Source organism: Rana temporaria, chromosome 2 (genome assembly GCF_905171775.1).
Source record: "Rana temporaria chromosome 2, aRanTem1.1, whole genome shotgun sequence".
In the NCBI taxonomy this organism is placed as follows: Eukaryota; Metazoa; Chordata; class Amphibia; order Anura; family Ranidae; genus Rana; species Rana temporaria.
Genome location: NC_053490.1, coordinates 303,784,117 through 303,802,470, shown reverse-complemented (window position 1 = coordinate 303,802,470; position 18,354 = coordinate 303,784,117). Strand labels below are relative to the sequence as shown.

The following is an 18,354-nucleotide window of genomic DNA, read 5'->3' as shown; positions in this document are numbered from 1 at the left end:
ACTGCCTTGAGCAGGACAAGTGCTATAATTGTTCTGAAATTTTATAATTCCAATATCTAGAGCATGGGTGCCCAACCAGTGGCCACATGTGGCACGGGGAGCCCTCTGATGTGGCCCGTGACCTCCTGTTCTGGGATAGCGGGCTGGCAAGCACTGATCGCAGGTTGCCATTCTAGAGCATCAGAGTTACGCCGGTATCAGATAAAGCAAGCGGCTGCGGAGAAGAGCCGCATAAGCCGATGCTTCCTGTAAAGCGCTGCCTCCTGTCACAGGTGGAGTGATACCAAATGCACTCTGTTTGGGACAGCAACAGCCGGCGATATCTGAATGGAAGACTGTTAATAAAAGGTAAGTTTATTACTAAAAATCAGTGTATATACCGGCATATCTGTACTGCAGTGGTTACTGGGCTGCTTTCAAACTGACCCACAGGTGCAGAGCAGTTTACCTGCACTGAGCCATAGACTTCTGTTATTACCTGCAGGTTTGGTATGCTTTCAGAAAGTGCACCACACTTGCAGGATATAATAGAAGTCTATGGCAAAGTGCAGCTAACCCGTAGGAAAGCCACAGGCACACAGTGCTACATCCGCGGTGCAGGTAAACCACATTGCATCAGTGTCAAAGCAGCATTTGGCCCCTGTCACACAATTTGTCCGACTCAATGGGACCCTCCATTCACCTCTATGGAGCAGCAGATGTAAACGAACTTGTGTCCCCTCCACTCATTGTGGCCCGCGACTGGTTACCAAGTCGCTTACGTGGCCCTCACTCTTCAAAAGGTTGGGCACCCCTGATCTAGAGATTAAGAAAAAGATACTGCCGCATAAGGAATTTTTCACTGTAATAAACAATCTCACATAATTTTAGACAAGCATTGTTTCAGAGCAGCCATGTCATACAAATTGGCCAACTCCAGCCCTTCCTTCTGTAGGACGAGTTCTCTGCAAGACACATTGCTCTGAGCCAGTTCTGTGATAAGGCCCTGCAGCACTTTCACCATTTCTAAGTCAACAGACTCTGGAGAAACCTGGCCCAAGAGAGCGAGTACACTGTCCAACCAGCCAGACTCTAGTACCAATTGAGACAACCAGGGCAACAAAGGGAGGCAGGCAGAGAATGCTTGTACTCCAAGGAACCACAATTCAGATATATCTCCCCAAGCAGCAGAATACTCCTCACAAAGCTTGATGTGAGGTTTTCCTGTGTCAGAGTCTTTGGATGAAACGTGAGAACAGTTTAAGAACTGAATGGCAGCCTTGAAGAAGTTTCTAGAAGCGTCGTCCTGTAAAGCTAAAAGAAAAGAAAAAAGATAAAAACATTTTAAGCTCATTTATTATTACTTTTTTGGAACAGTGGAAGTATCCACAAACCACACCAGTTTCTTATAACAACTGCATACGTTTGTATATCTTAAGTACTCTTTCGGTCAGGGATCTCCAAACTACAGCCCTCCAGCTGTTGCGGGACTACACGTCCCATGGAGGCATTGTAAAACTCTAGACATGACTAGGCATGATGGGAATTGTAGTTCATGAACTGGAGGGCCATAGTTTGGAGACCCCTGATTAAAATCATACCAAAGTATTTAAAATGGGTTGAAATCTGGAGTGGGACTTATCTGTTTAACCCACTTGCCTACCGCCGTATTGTAAAATGACGGCAGCAGTTACGCTTCCTCCCTCCGGGCGGACGTCATATGAAGTCTTTGGCTTCCCGGAATTGTGGCGAGCACGTGCTGCGCTTTCGCTGCATCACTGTGGACCTGATATGCGTGCCCGTATGACACAGATCCACGTCCTGTCAGGGGAGAGGAGAACTGAACGTGAACGTTCCCTGTATATAGGAACAACGATCGGTCTTCTCTGATCAGTACCCTTCCCCAGTGAGAATCACTCCCTAAGACACACAATTAACCCCCTTCCCTGCCAGTCACATTTATACAGTAATCAATGCATTTTTATAGCACTGATCGCTGTATAAAATGAGAATGGTCCCAAAATTGTGTCAAAAGTGTCCGATATATCGGCCGCGCAATGTCACGATATAGGGAATATTTATATATTACACACACACACAAAAGAAATAAAAAAACAATTGTCATTCAAAGTGTGACAGCGCTGAAAGCTGAAAATGCCCTTTATTGAAGTGGTTAAGCGAGTCTGTTGCCGCATGACCGTTTTGGGTCATTGGCTTGTTGCCTGTCAAAAGGTATACAGAGCTATAGATGACAGACCACTATCAAAAAAAGAGAAAAAAAAAAGTTTCCTGTAAAACGGCCAAACCGTTTTAAAAACCTACAATGGAATGTGTACAGTAGGTGCAAAAGAACAGTAGCCGTGGATACACAGTGTATCACACCTCTTGGACAATCAAGATCTGCACATTTCAACATGATTGGATAAATGTGTCTGCTACTTATAAACGTTGGGGTATTTTCCTGACACTCAGAGCTAGGGAAGTGGCTTAGTGAAGCGAAGATTTTTTACCATTAAAATCCAATCTACTATGAGCCATTACTCAAATTTCTATACAAAAGTGTAACTGTATTTGCCATTACTATTAGGCTACTTTCACACTGAGGTGTTTTTTCCCCCAGGTGCTAAAAAATAGCGCCTCCCTTGCAAACAGCATCTTTCGGGCAGTGCACACAACGCTCCTAAACCACCCCCGTCACTGGAATCAATAGTCACTTCTGCTGAAATGCCTGCAAAGCTCTTCAACAGCGGTGATTTGCGGGTGCCATTAACCCTTTATTCGGCCGCCAGTGGGGGTTAAGAGTGCCCCGATAACAGCTGAAAAGTGCTGCCATTACAGCAGTAAAGCGCCGCTAAAATTATCAGCACTTTACCACCAACACCCCCTGTTCAGAATTATGCAGCCTATAATTGCCAATCCCCCTCAAAAGAAAACTGTATATCCAGCTTTAGATGATTTCCTATGCTTTTGGCACAACTGGCCACCCATTAAATTCCACCACCATGGCCTCTGACTTTGCTCTTTTTTGGTTCTCCTCTTACCCATCTCAACACACCCGTGTGTCGCTTTAGATCTGTACCTCATCTCCCCTTTCCAGAGGAATCCTCCAAGCTTCCATTCTCAGGACTTCCTCTATTCACCATCTACCAAGTCAACCAATAGCCTCCCATAGATTCCAATACCATTTCCACCATTTTCCAGCTACACTTCCGCCCTGGTCAGCTGATGGAAGTCCAATACTATTTATGTCAAAACCACCCAAAGCCATCTTCTCTACACCCCCCCCACCCATGCTCTTCTCTGGCTGTGCCATCAAGATCTGTTGCACAACCATCAGTTGCACTCCTCCTGCTGGGTGCAGTCTTGGACTCCTTTTGGCCCCATATGCAATCACTGTCACCTTAACCTCGAATATTTTAAATATAGTTGCAAGAAAAAGTAGGTAAACCCTTTTGGAATGACATGGATTTCTGCACAAATTGGTCATAAAATGTGATCTGATCTTCATCCAAGTCACAACAATAGACAATCACAGTCTTCTTAAACTAATAACACACAAAGAATTAAATGTTACCATGTTTTTATTGAACACACCATGTAAACATTCACAGTGCAGGTGGAAAAAGTATGTGAACCCTTGGAATTAATAACTGGTTGAACCTCCTTTGGCAGCAATAACTTCAACCAAACATTTCCTGTAGTTGCAGATCAGACGTGCACAACGGTCAGGAGTAATTCTTGACCATTCCTCTTTACAGAACTGTTTCAGTAAAGCAATATTCTTGGAATGTCTGGTGTGAATCGCTTTCTTGAGGTCATGCCACAGCATCTCAATCGGGTTGAGGTCAGGACTCTGACTGGGCCACTCCAGAAGGTGAATTTTCTTCTGTTTAAGCCATTCTGATGTTGATCTACTTCTATGCTTTGGGTCTTTGTCCTGTTGCAACACCCATCTTCTGTTGAGCTTCAGCTGGTGGACAGATGGCCATAAAGTGGATGTAAACCCACTCTCATCCTTTCTAAACTACTGCCATAGTGCTGATCTATAAGGATATACATGCCTCCTGCATGTATCCTTACCTGTCAAATGTCTGTTATGAGACCTGAAAAACTGCAGATTCTGTGGGTGGGTCTGTTGTCTGGAGCTCTGTGGGTGGAGTTGTGATGTCAGTAGACTCCCCGCCCACCTCTACACTCCCCTTACACTAAATTCTGCTATGATCACTAACATCCAGTCAAAATCCAGAAAAGTAACCACATGACTTCAGAAAAGGAGTGGGGAAGGGAATTAAAAATGAATGCCTGTCTCCAGACTAGTGCATGAGATATGTAAATAACCTGTCATTCACAGCAAGGGGGAGGAACGGACTAAGGTTTTTTCCTGTAAGTCCGTTTTATTTCACTGAACAATAAAAGGATTGCTCAGAGTTGGATTAACTATGTGTGGCAAGACTGGGCAAAGATGATAGGAAATCTTATACTCTACATTGTGACAGCAAAGAAAAAAATAATTTCGGGATTACATCCACTTTAAGTTCTCATGCAAAATGTCTTGATAAGCTTGGGAATACATTTTTTCCTTCGATGATAGCAATCCGTCCAGGCCCTGACGCAGCAAAGCAGCCCCAAACCATGATGCCCCCACCACCATACTTCACAGTTGGGATGAGGTTTTGATGTTGGTGTGCTGTGCCTCCTTTTCTCCACACATAGTGTTGTGTGTTTCTTCCAAACAACTCGACTTTGGTTTCATCTGTCCACAGAATATTTTGCCAGTACTGCTGTGAAACATCCAGGTGCTCTTGTGCAAACTGTAAACGTGCAGCAATTTTTTTTGGACAGCATTGGCTTCCTCTGTGGTAGCCCCCCGTGAAATCCATTCTTGTTTAGTGTTTTACGGATCGTAGATGCGTCAACAGGGATATTAGCATATGCCAGAGACTTTTGTATGTTTTTAGCTGACACTCTAGGATTCTTCTTCACCTCATTGAGCAGTCTGCACTGTGCTCTTGCAGTCATCTTTACAGGACAGCCACTCCTAGGGAGAGTAGCAGCAGTGCTGAACTTTCTCCATTTATAGACAATTTGTCTTACCATGGACTGATGAACAGCAAGGCTTTTGGAAATACTTGTATAACCCTTTCCAGCTTTATGCAAGTCAACAATTCTTAATTGTAGGTTTTCTGAGAGCTTTTTTGTGCGAGGCATCATTCACATCAGGCAATGCTTCTTGTGAAAAGCAAACCCAGAACTGGTGTGTGTTTTTTATAGAGCAGGGCAGCTGTAACCAACACCTCCAATCTCATCTCATTGATTGGACTCCAGTTGTCTGACACCTTACTCCAATTAGCTCTTGGAGATGTCATTAGTCTAGGGCAGGGGTGGGCAATTATTTTTTCGATGGGGCCACATGAGAAACTAAAAAAATTTTGGAGGGCCGGGCCAAAAGGCTAAACTCAATACTGCATATTTAACTCATGCGGACACAGGAAACAGCACCAGACACTTTGTGCTCTTAATTGACACAAGTACAGACTATAGAAGGCTGTGCTTTATTCACGTTTGAGGTCACAACCACTTTAAGCTTTAACCACTTGACTGCCAAAATATTCTCCTCTACCCCCCTTCTTGACCAGGCCATTTTTTCTACTTAGCACTACTTTTTCAGTAATGTACTTCTGTAAACAAAGCTTTTTTGGTGGTCTTTTATGTATGCTCCAGTTTTGATAAATTTCCTTAATATCAGGGTTGGGCGGGCAAGTCTACAAGCATGCCAATATACAGTACTTTTATTGGGCATGACAACCCCCATCACAGCCAAAAGCTGTTTGGATAAACTGAAACTAGAGAACAAGCATGCATTAGTAAATGAACATACCTGGCGTGTCGGCCAATAACCTGCTCATCATCAGTCCCAAAGTAGAAAGATTTGCTGCCAAAGTCATGTGACCTCCATTTACTAACAGCGCAGGAAGAGATTGCATCAGAAGCTTCAACAAAGTCACAAAGCAGCTTTCCTGGCTAGTGCAAGAGAAGAAAAAAAAAAAAGAAAATAAAGTTTAGGTTTGTATCTGCAAGTTGGAACAGGTAAATTTTTTTAAGTGAAGCTTCAGCCAAAAAATGTTTTAAGCTTTTTGGATAGCATAGAGAAGGGTTAACACCCCTGTAATGTTTGTTTTAACGTCTGTGCTCCAGTTCAGAAGATTTCACCTCACTTGCTGTCCCAATGACAATTGGATTTTGAAAATTTTGGGTTGTGGAAACAAAGATTGGCGATAAAGCATCAAGTGGAGACCCTCCCCTCCCCACCATGATAACCCTTTCAGGAGTAAATTTCCCCTTCCTTTCTAAGTCGGATGTTTACAACTAGGGGGACAAACGAACACACACAGAACGACCAAATAGTAACTACATTTGATTGATGCACTGTAATTTTCCTCCTTGGCCAGTCTATTTTTAAAACAGATTTTTTGTGCTTTCAGGGTCAATGAAATACATTTCACCTGATTCCTGCCAAAATTGAGGACCCAACTACCCTGTCCACTCTGCTCTACCTCCTCCCTGGGGCAAAGCATTGTAAAGTTCTCTTATAATAAACTTTGATCAGCATTAAACATGCAAACTTAAACCTAAAAATCCCCTTCCCGGTAATATAGTTTGGACACGTCACAGGACTCAATGACCAGCAAAGATTTAGAGACAAACAAGTTTTTTGACCAGCATGGTCCTGTACCGACACCGATGACCTCTTATTTTCGGGATCATTCTTCCCAATAAGCAGGTGGAATGGGTCTGTTGTGATGGAGCACTAGACCTGCATTATGTATTGCTGGTACTTGTAGTTTACAGATTATATGGACCGTTCACCCTATTAATTTGTGTTTAAAGAGAAGTAAAGGAAAAACAAAAGTACCCAACACACACACTCACAGGTAGGATTTAAAAAATAACCCACCCTGCCAGCCACACATGCGCAAATCAGACCACATTTTCAACCTGCTCTGTGCCGAGGTAAAGTCACTCCTGTGCGCATGCATGGATTGACATCACCCCAAGTGGCCGAAGATGTGGAACCCAGAAGGAAGACCGGGTTTATATGGAAGCGCCAGGGAGAGCCGTGACAGCCCAGCGCTGGAGGGCTTGGTTAGGCAAGTCTATGTACTAGTAGTCTGGGGCCACGGACTTTGGCTCTATGACTGGATGGAGCAGCTGTCATGGCACAGGCTTAAAAAAAAAAGAAAAAAGGAGGAGTTAGACCAATTTATATATTTATATTATGAAAGAAGTTATGCCGAGTAAATTGATACCCAACATGTCACGTTTTAAAATTGTGCCCGCATGTGGAATGTCGACAAACTTTTATCCTTAAAGCGGTGGTTCACCCTCATTACCAACATTTTAGCAGTAAATTAGGCATAGTAGCGCGAACTACAGTATGCCTGTATTTATTTTTTTAGCTCCGTACTCACTGTGCAATCGTATAGATAAGATTCTGACTCCCTGCGGGGAATGGGCGTCACGCTCCCCGAAGATAGCCGGAGTAGGTCTCGGCTCTTCACGGCGCCTGCGCACAGACTATGCGCAGGCGCCGTGAAGCACCAAGTCCTATTTCGGCTATTTCCGGAGAAGCGTGACGCGCCATAGCCGGCAATCATGCTCCCTCTGGATAGGAACGCCCATTCCCCGCGGGGAGTCGGAATCTTCTCTATACGATTGCACAGTGAGTACGGGGCTAAAAAAAATAAATACAGGCATACTGTAGCTCGCGCTACTATGCCTAATTTAATGCTAGAAATTTGTTTTATTAGGGTGAACCCCCTCTTTAAAAATCTCCATGTTAAAAAAATGTAATACAAAAAAAGAGATTTTTAATACAGCTTACCTGTAAAATCTTTTTCTTGGAGTACATCACGGGACACAGAGCGGCATATTCATTACTATGTGGGTTATATGGAGTACCTTCAGGTGATGGACACTGGCAATCTCAAACAGGAAGTGCCCCTCCCTATATAACCCCCTCCCATAGGAGGAGTACCTCAGTTTTGTAGCAAGCAGTATGCCTCCCAAAATGGTCCCCATAAGAGGGGTGGGAGCTCTGTGTCCCGTGATGTACTCCAAGAAAAAGATTTTACAGGTAAGCTGTATTAAAAATCTCTTTTTCTTTATCGTACATCACGGGACACAGAGCGGCATATTCATTACTATGTGGGATGTCCCAAAGCAATGCTTACAATGAGGGGAGGGAGAACATCTTCCAAAGACAAAAGGATTTAATTTAGAGATATACTCAAATCATAATAAATCCAACTTAGTTGAGAAAAAATAATTTTAAATTTAACTCAAAGGGGAGTCCCCCGGAATCCGAGGGTCTCAAACTGCAGCCTGCAGCACTGCCTGCCCAAAGGCTGTATCAGTATTCCTTCTTACGTCCAACTGGTAGAATTTTGTAAACGTGTGGACAGAAGACCAGGTTGCCGCCTTGCAAACTTGAGCCATAGAGATCTGGTGGTGTGCTGCCCAGGAGGCGCCCATGGCCCTAGTAGAATGAGCCTTTAATGATAACGGAGGAGGCAACCCCTTCAAGCCGTAGGCCTGAGTGATTAACTGTTTAATCCACCTCGAGATGGTGGATTTTGCAGCTGCCTGCCCCTTCTTGGGCCCATCCGGTAAAATGAACAACACATCTGTTTTCCGGATCTTCTCTGTAGCTTTAAGATAGGCCTTCATGGCCCTGACAATATCCAAGGTATGCAGCAACCCTTCTTTTCTGGAAGTAGGTTTAGGAAAGAAGGATGGTAATACCAAATCCTGGTTTAGATGAAAACTGGATATAACCTTCGGTAGGAAGGAAGGATGAGGGCGGAGAACGACCTTGTCCTTATGTAAAATAAGATATGGTTCCTTACAGGATAAGGCTGCCAGTTCCGATACTCTTCTGGCGGAAACTATGGCGACCAAAAATACTAACTTCCTTGTCAGTAAAACCAAAGGAATTTCAGCCAACGGCTCAAAAGGTTGTTTCTGTAAACTTGACAGAACAAGATTTAAATCCCACGGACAAAGCGGGGATTTAACTGGAGGATTAATACGTAAGACCCCTTGAAGGAAGGTCTTAACTAGCGAGTGGGTGGCCAGCGGCCGCTGAAACCACACTGACAAAGCTGAAATCTGTCCTTTGATTGTGCTTAATGCCAGTCCTTTGTCCACTCCTAGCTGGAGAAAACTTAATACTCTATCGATGGTAAACTTGCGAGAAAGCCATCGCTTGGACTCACACCAGCCTACATAGGCCTTCCAGACCCTGTAATAAATCACCCTAGAGACCGGTTTCCTGGCTCTGATTAGGGTAGAGATTACTTTTTGAGACAGACCTCTACCCCTGAGAATCAGGGATTCAGCCTCCAGGCCGTCAAATTTAGATGCCGTAAGGCAGGGTGGAGGATCGGACCTTGCGATAGCAGGTCTGGCCGTAGAGGAAGAGTCCAAGGGTCTCCCACTACCATCTTCAGGATTAGTGAATACCATGCCCTTCTGGGCCATGCTGGAGCTACCAGGATGACTGGTATGTGCTCCACCCTGATCCTGCGCAGCAGGCGGGGTAGTAACTGGAGCGGGGGAAATACATAAAGAAGTTTGAACTGATGCCAAGGGCAAACCAGCGCATCGGTTCCGCAGGCCATCGGATCCCTTGAGCGGGATATGAACCTGTCTAGCTTCTTGTTGAGTCTCGATGCCATGACATCCACGTCCGGCACTCCCCATCTTTGGCAGAGTGCTTGAAAGATTTGTGGATGTAGAGACCATTCCCCCGGCAACAGAGTCTGGCGACTTAAGAAGTCCGCCTGAAGGTTGTCCACTCCTGGAATAAATATTGCCGATATGCAGGGCACATGAGCCTCTGCCCACAGGAGAATCAAGCTCACCTCTCTCTGAATGGCTTGACTCTTGGTTCCCCCTTGGTGATTTATGTATGCCACGGCCGTGGCATTGTCTGATTGAATTCTCACCGGGAACCCCTGCAATTTGGACGTCCAAGCCCTGAGGGCTAGTCGAGCAGCTCTGAGCTCCAAGATGTTGATGGGCAACTGCCTCTCTGGCTTTGCCCAAGTACCCTGGCGAGTGCAACCATCCAAAATTGCTCCCCAGCCCGTCAGGCTGGCATCCGTGGTTACTATCTTCCAAGCCACTGGGCTGAAAGACTTCCCCTTCACTAGATTCTGAGGGTCTAACCACCAACATAGACTTTGTCGGACTCTTGATGAGAGCGGCAAAGGGATATCTAAGGCCTGTGGCCTCCTGCTCCATGCTGACAGGATGGCTGCCTGCAGGATGCGAGTGTGGCTCTGGGCGTACGGTACCGCCTCGAATGTGGCCACCATCTTGCCTAGTAACCGCATACATAGGCGAATAGTCGGTTCTTTCTTGCTTAGAACCAGTAGGATTAAAACCTTGATGGCTTTGACCTTTATCAGAGGTAGAAACACCCTTTGTTGTTCTGTGTCTAACCTCATGCCGAGATATTCCAACTGCCTTGTGGGCTGGAATACTGACTTTTCTCGATTTAGGACCCAGCCGAACCTCTCGAGGTACTGGACCGTGAGGGCCACTGCTCGTTCCAAGCCAGGAGACGAGTGATCTATGACTAGGAGGTCGTCCAGGTACGCTAGGATCGTGACCCCTTGGATCCTTAGCCTGGCTAGGATTGGAGCTAGGACCTTCGTGAACACCCGGGGGGCCGTAGCCAACCCAAAGGGAAGCGCCACGAATTGGAAATGACGCGAAGCCACCATAAAGCGTAGAAATCTTTGATGTGGCTGATAAATTGGAACATGAAGGTAGGCATCCTTTATGTCTATGGATGCCATGAAGTCGTCCTTCTGGAGTGTGGCAGCTGCTGACCGCACGGATTCCATCCGAAATGAGCGGACCTTTAGGTATGCATTTACCATCTTTAGGTCCAAAATTGGCCTGACATCTCCGTTGGACTTTGGGATGATGAATAGGTTGGAGTAGAAACCTAGCCCTTGTTCTAGGACTGGTACCTCTACTATTACTTCCTGGGAGAGTAGATGATTTAATGCCGTCATTAATGCGGCTCCCTTCTCCGGATCGTTTGGAACCCTTGACTCCTGGAAATGAGGAGGAGGAAACTTTAGGAAGTCTAGTTTGTAGCCCGTAGCCACGGAAGACCGTACCCATCTGTCGGGAATGCTGGCTTCCCAAACCTCTGAAAAGAGACGCAGCCTTCCCCCCACCCTCGTGGGTGGGGGCGCCCCTTCATAAGGTCGGCTTGGGGGCTGGTTTTGCTGGTTTGCGAAACCACTGCTTCTTGCCTCTAGCGGCCTGTCCCTGCGATTTGTTGTTGAAGTTAAAGTTTGATCTTGCAGGAGGCCGTCGATACTGTTTGGCATTAGAGGGCCCCTGCCCAGAGGAGTGCTGTCGTTTAAACGCAGGCCCCTGAAATTTTTTCTTGGTTGGCAAAAGAGTACTTTTGCCGCTTGAAATGGTCTGAATGTATTTATCCAGGTCTTCTCCGAAGAGTCGTCCTCCATGGAAGGGGAACCCTACCAGGAGCTTCTTGCATGGGGGCTCGGCCTCCCAGCTCTTTAACCATAAGAGTCTTCTCATATGGATAAGGGATAACGATAAACGTGACGCTTGCTGGATAGAATCCTTAATCGCATCTACCGTAAAGCGTATGGCCCTAGGGACATCCGAAAATTCTTCTGCCTGCTGGGCAGGAATAAGTTTAAGCATCTGCTTAGTTTGATCCGATAATGCTTGTGCAACCCCAATCGCAGCCACAGCTGGCTGCACTACTGCCCCTGCAGTAGTGAAGGAGCTTTTAAGTAGTGCTTCCAAGCGTTTATCAACCGGATCCTTGAACACCTGTATGTTTTCTACAGGGCATGTTAAAGATTTGTTAACACATGAGATGGCTGCGTCCACCGCCGGGGTTGCCCATCTCTTGGAAAATTTATCTTCCATAGGATATAAGGCAGAGAATCTTTTGGGTGGTAAAAAGATTCTATCTGGCTTGGTCCAATCTTGGAACATAACTTCCTCTAGCAGAGGATGGATCGGAAAAACTGCGTTGTTTTGAGGCGCCTTTAGTGAGCCCAAAGCTGAAACAGTCGATACTTGGAGATCTGGTACTGGCAAGTTGAATGCACTATGGACCAAGTCCGTTAAGGCTTGAACCCACCAGCTCTCCCCTTGGGAGGCTGCCCCAGACTCCCCTGTATCCGGATCCTCGATCCCCGAACCTGCTTGGTCCTTGTCCAAGAGGTCGTCCAATTCCCCTGCGGAAAGGACCTCCTCCTCTGAGGGTCCACGCTTGGGCGACGGAGATCTATTCCGTTTTCTGCCCCGCATAGCCTTGGCTATCATCTTTTCCATTCTTTTTTCCATCTCCTTTAAGGAGGTGGACAGTACCTCGTCCGTGACCACCCTAGGGTTGGACTGACCCGTGCCAGCTCCAGCCCCAGCCCCAGATCCCGATGGTCCCATCAAGGCTCCCTCTCGGGAAAGTAGCGGCATAACTTTGTCCGAGACCTCAGACTCTCTGGGGGAATCCCCACCTCTTGTACCCTCTGAACCAGACGCCATGGTACAATACCGAGGTACGCCCGCTAACTTATTGGTGTTTGGAACTATAAATAGTTATTGCCCAAAAACCCGTTTGGGGGGTAAAAAATGCCTTCTTTCCCTTTAAAGGTTTTTTTTTTTTTTTTTCAAACCCAAGAGAGAAAAAACATTCTGTCCCCCTTAGTAGTATTGCCAAAAAACTGCTGAGATAGAAAAGAACAGCCTAACTCTAGGCTCCAGGACAGTCTTAATGAAGACTGTAATATCTGTTTCGGCCACTGTGTGTCCTCGGCGCCCCGTGCTGCCGCTCTGGTCTCTTCCTCTCTCAGTTCCAGCATACACTGAGCTGGGAACAAATGGAAGGGCCGCCCCTTCCTTTAACATGCTGGCCCGCCCTTCCCCCCTCAGCTAACGGCGCAAAACTGCGCCCATCTTACGGGGACGCACGCGCGCGCGCGCCCGCCGGCGGGGGGGGGTGGGGGGAAGGAGACCACACGAGGAGGCAGTTTGTCTGTCTCCAGGCTAGGAGGAAAAACCATGGCAGCAATCGCCTGGAGGCTTTGCAGGTAAGCACAGCTCTCTTTACACACACACACACACAGGCTTCTTTCTCAATGTTTACAATACTACCAGGGAGTTCACCTTTTATGGGGAACACACATAGAGCCATCCTATCTTTAAGATATGTGACTTACTTTGCCAGATGCAGCGCATAAAACTTTAGGCATGTCCCCTGTGAACCCCCCAGAAAAACCTGCTAAGAACCAAGTTCCGCAAGTTTCCCCTCACTTACCTGCTCCATGCCGCAGGACTTTGCAAAGCAAGAGGCCCAATCTTCCCCCATCTCCGTGGGGCATTGACCTTCAGGCCCTGGGTTCCTATGAAGGATCCACTGTCCTGGGCCCATATAGCACTCTGGCAACAGAAACATTAGGCCCCCAAAGGTTTCTAAGTTCTGGGCCCAGGGTCCAGCTCTCTAAAAAGAAAAGCATTATGGGCTATACCCCTTTGGTTTGGGGTCCGGTTACTGACCACTTTAGCGCTGAGGCCTTTGGACAGAACCGGTTAGCCCACCTAATCCCAAGGATGTGGAGGCGAGCTAAACCATGACCAACACCTAAGACACTGGCGTAAAAACTGAGGTACTCCTCCTATGGGAAGGGGTTATATAGGGAGGGGCACTTCCTGTTTGAGATTGCCAGTGTCCATCACCTGAAGGTACTCCATATAACCCACATAGTAATGAATATGCCGCTCTGTGTCCCGTGATGTACGAAAAAAAAATTCTACAGATTGCATGTTTCGAGTTACAGAGGAGGTCTAGTGCTAGAATTATTGCTCTTCTCTAATGATCGTGGCGATACCTCATGTGTGGTTTTAACACAGTTTTCATATGCGGGCGCCACTTACGTATGCGTTCACTTCTGCACGTGAGCAGGTCACTTATTCCATTACAACAAGGAATGTAAACATCCCTTGTAATAAATAAAAAGCATGACAGGACCTTTTAAATATCTCCCGCCACTGATAAAAGTGATCTCGCGGCAAATTCACCACAGAGACTACTTTTACCTGAAACCGGACCGCTCACTGAAGAAGAGGATACCGGGGTTATGGTAGCTAGCTGCTGCCATAACAATAGCCCTCTTCAAAGTGCTGATGTATATCAGCGTGAGCCGGTCCGGAAGTGGTAAATCAACTAAAACCTACAGTACATTTTAGTTGACTAAAATCTAATGGGTTTAGTTAAATTGCAATGCATTATTTAAGCATTTTCAAACTCATTGTCTTGCTGGGGGGGCGGAATACTCACAGGTGGAGCGCTGAGAAAACGAAGTTCCCGTGGGTAAAAACGTCCCTCCACTTTCAGCATTTGTTAGGTGACAGATGGGAATGGATTTTTGTGGGGCAATTTTCCCTTTCATCACTGGAATATATGCCACTGACGAAAAGGTTTTTGTTGCCATACTTAAAACACGGGTACATGAGGACCCAATGTCAAAAAAGATCAGTAAAACCAACTGCATCATTGCAGAATGGCATGAAAATAAGGTACCGTAACTGATTGAGAAGTCCATAACCCCCCCCCCCCCCCCCCCACACACACACACACACAGACAGACATAAAAATACAGCATGCCAAAACATACCCAACAAGCGTTGGCTCAGTCACCACTAGGTTAAGGAAGACACCACAGCAGCTTTGCATGCTCAGTTCTGCCACACTTTTTTCTTCAGCTGACAGATCATCCTTATTTGAGAACACCTCCCATTGTTGTCCGTAGTAGTCACAGAGCAATGCAGGGACCCCTTTGGAGATCAGTATCCTTCGTGGTGCTTCTTCTGCACTTAGATGGCACATAGCAGGAAGCAGGAACCTGGCAAGCAAGACACAATTACAATAGGACATTTAAAAAGGATCAGAATTTTTTTTTTGCCAATTACAGTGGTACATGACAATCATACTTCTGCCAATACCTTATATAAAAAGGTTACTTTGAACCCTCTCAAGACCGCTAAATAGGAGGAAATGCTTTCATTGCCACCAAGAGCATTCTGTCTTGTAATGCCTTACACACACGATCGGAATTTCCGATGGAAAAAGTCCGGACTCTTCATTGGATATTCCGACCGTGTGTGGGCCCCATCTGACTTTTTTCCGTTGGAGTTTAGAAATAGAACACGTTTTATTTTTTTCTCCGATGGAAAAAAATCCGATTGGAAATTCTAATCGTTTGGACAAAACGGAGGGAAAAAAAAACGCATGCTCAGAAGCATTGAACTTCATTTTTCTCGGCTCATCGTAGTGTTTTACGCCACCGTGTTTTGGACAGTCGGAATTTGGTCTGACAGTGTGTATGCAAGACAGCTTAAACGGAATTCGACAGAAAATTACATCAGATTTTATCACATCGGAAATTCCGATCGTGTGTACAGGGCATAACAAGAAAGGAACAGTCTTGGTATGCTAGTCATTAACTCCAATGCACATGAGCTCAAAGGGTTATGACTCTGCAAAAGCTTCCGATGGTCCTGGCCAAGTAAACCCTATTGTGAGCAGTCATGCAGTAGTGTGGATCGTGACAAACTAAAGGGGCCTGCACTCCTCGAGCTTAAAGCAGCGATGGGGCTCCGACTGGACAGAGGGGTGCGCAGGACAAGAAGGTACGCCAGGCGGTCCTTAGGCATTGTCCTGAGACATGCAGCTCCCCTAAAGGTTCCTATGTGCTCCCTTCCTGTCCGGCAAAAACGCACACAAAAAATAAAAACCCCACACTGAAGAGGGAGGCCTGGAGGACTGCCTTAAGTGTTTGGGGCGAATGTGTTACCTGTAGGAGGGAGGAGCCCTATGTCTCAGAAACTGTCCTGGAAGATGAAAGGAGAAAATGGGGCGTGGATGGGTATTCCAGCATGACAATGACCCAAAATATGAAAATATGTGGAGGGAGCTGAAGGTTCGAGTTACCAAACGTCAGCCTCGAAACCTTAATGATTTGGAGAGGATCTGCAAAGAGGAGTGGGACAAAATCCCTCCTGAGAGGAGTGCAAACCTGGTGGCCAACTGCAAGAAACGTCTGACCCGTTTACCAACAAGGGTTTTGCCAAGTTAAAGTGGAGGTTCACCCTTTAAAACAATTTCTGACATCACACGGAGTCACGTCATCCTACTGACAGAATGCCGGTGTTTTTTTTTTTTCTCAGCACATACCTCTTAATCCCGTCTATTTTAATGGTAGGTTTATTTTAACAGTGAGACAAAATAACTTTTTAAATTGATTTGCATTTTAATGAGTGAAATAAGTATTTGACCTCTTCACAAACCTTAAAGTGGAGGTTCACCCTCAAAAAAAATTCTGACATCACACGGAGTCGCGCCATCCTACCGACAATGCCGGTGGGTTTTTTTTTTTCTCAGCACATACCTCTTAATCCCGATTTTCACCTCACAGCAATCCCGCGGGAGTGGGCGTTCCCAAGCACTGCCTGTGATTGACAGGTTTCCGAAACGGCGCATACTGCGCGTCACAGGTTGCCGACAGAACCCGAATGTCGGTGCGCAGGCGCCGTATAGAGCCGCGCCGACGTTCGGGTTTTTTCGGCAACCTGTGACGCGCAGTATGCGCCGTTTGGAAGCCTGTCAATCACAGGCAGTGCTTGGGAACGCCCACTCCCGCGGGATTGCTGTGAGGTGAAAATTAAGAGGTATGTGCTGAGAAAAAAAAAACACCGGCATTGTCGGTAGGATGGCGCGACTCTGTGTGATGTCAGAATTTTTTTTGAGGGTGAACCTCCACTTTAAGGTTTGTGAAGAGGTCAAATACTTATTTCACTCATTCAAATGCAAATCAATTTAAAAAATAGGATTTTTTGTACTCACCGTAAAATCCTTTTCTCTGACGTCCATGGACGGACACAGCTCCTTAAGTCTTGACAAGTGGGTTATGTTCCCTGTTTACAGGAGAGGACTAGGCAGAAACATGTTAAATGGTTAAATACATGTTACATTAACAGAGTTGAACAGCCCCGCCCAGGGGGCGGTCCCTCCAGACATAACCCTCCTCACTGCAGCATGCAGCCTCAGTTCGTAACAAGCAGTACAAACCTAAAAAGGAGGGGTGGGAGCTGTGTCCGTCCATGGACGTCAGAGAAAAGGATTTTACGGTGAGTACAAAAAATCCTATTTTCTCTTATCGTCCATGGACGGACACAGCTCCTTAAGTCTTGACAAGTGGGACGTCCCCAAGCAGTGTCAAAAACGAGGGGTGGGAAATATATCAGTAAGACCAATTTTAACTTCACCCCAAAACAAGCAGAGCTCCTGAAACGGAGGAGATGCAACTTCAAACGGCCGCCTGCAAACACTAGCGGGCGAAAAAAAGCATCAGAAGATGCACTCACAGCAACCATGTAAATTCTGGAAAGGCTGTGAACGGACGACCAAGTCGCCGCCTCGCACACCTGAGACCGACGCATGTTGTCGGACCGGAAAAGGGGGGCCCGCCCCTTAAGAACACAGGCCTGTATGACAGCCTACCTGATCCACCGAGAAATGGTGGGCAACGAGATTGTCAGTCCCCTTTTGTGGACCAGACACCGACACTAAAGAGTCAGATCTTCCGAAACTGAGCAGTAGCAGGCTAGTATACCCGCAAAGTGCGTACCCCGCCTAAAGTATGAAAGGCAACCTCCGTAGGATGCGGCAGCCGAGGACAGAAAGATGTGAGAAACAATGTCCTTATTCTGGCGAAAAAGCCGAAACCACCTTCGGAAGAAGGGAAGGTCGCGGACGCACCACCACCTAAGGCTATGAAGGATCAAACATGGCGGCTTGCAAGACAAGAGCGCCAACTCAGAAACCCCTCTAACAGAGGTAAAAGCCACTTAAAGGGGCCACTTCTGAGATAGTGTCGAGAAAAGCTCTCTGATGTTTCCAAAAGGAAGATTCCCGAAGAACCGAGAGCGCCAGAGTCAAAACTCATGGGGGAAAAGATGGGCCAAGGGGGGGGGGGAAGGTATAGGATAAGCCCCCTCCACAAAAAAAAGGTACCCACCAGGGAACGGCCGCAGAAAGGCCACTGAAAGAACACAGCCAAGGCTGAAATCTGCCCCCAAACGGTGCTCTAAGCTAATTTTTTGATCCACCAAGCTGTAAAAACAGCAGGCCGATGGACCCCGAGTACATCCGTGGACGTCACTCCATCTCTTTGCACCCAGAGATGTAGGTCCGCCAGACACGACGGTAGGTTCACCGGAAGAAGACTACCGTGCCCTCAGCATTGTTGAGGT

At 46.5% G+C, this 18,354-nt stretch overlaps 1 protein-coding gene across 2 annotated transcripts in view; it reads right to left on the bottom strand.

The window, feature by feature from the left end:
* Positions 1–526: 526 nt before the first annotated feature.
* NCDN (neurochondrin) overlaps positions 527–18,354 on the bottom strand; it is a 31,615-nt gene continuing 13,787 nt past the window's right edge. The window contains exons 5-7 of one of the 2 annotated variants that reach the window (XM_040337311.1): positions 14,718–14,945; positions 5,858–6,000; positions 527–1,293 (exon numbers count right to left, since the gene is read on the bottom strand). In XM_040337311.1, the coding sequence (XP_040193245.1) occupies positions 857–1,293; positions 5,858–6,000; positions 14,718–14,945 (808 nt within the window). In that variant the 3' untranslated portion in view covers positions 527–856. The remainder of the gene's footprint in view (positions 1,294–5,857; positions 6,001–14,717; positions 14,946–18,354) is intronic. The other variant, XM_040337310.1, reaches the window with a different exon arrangement.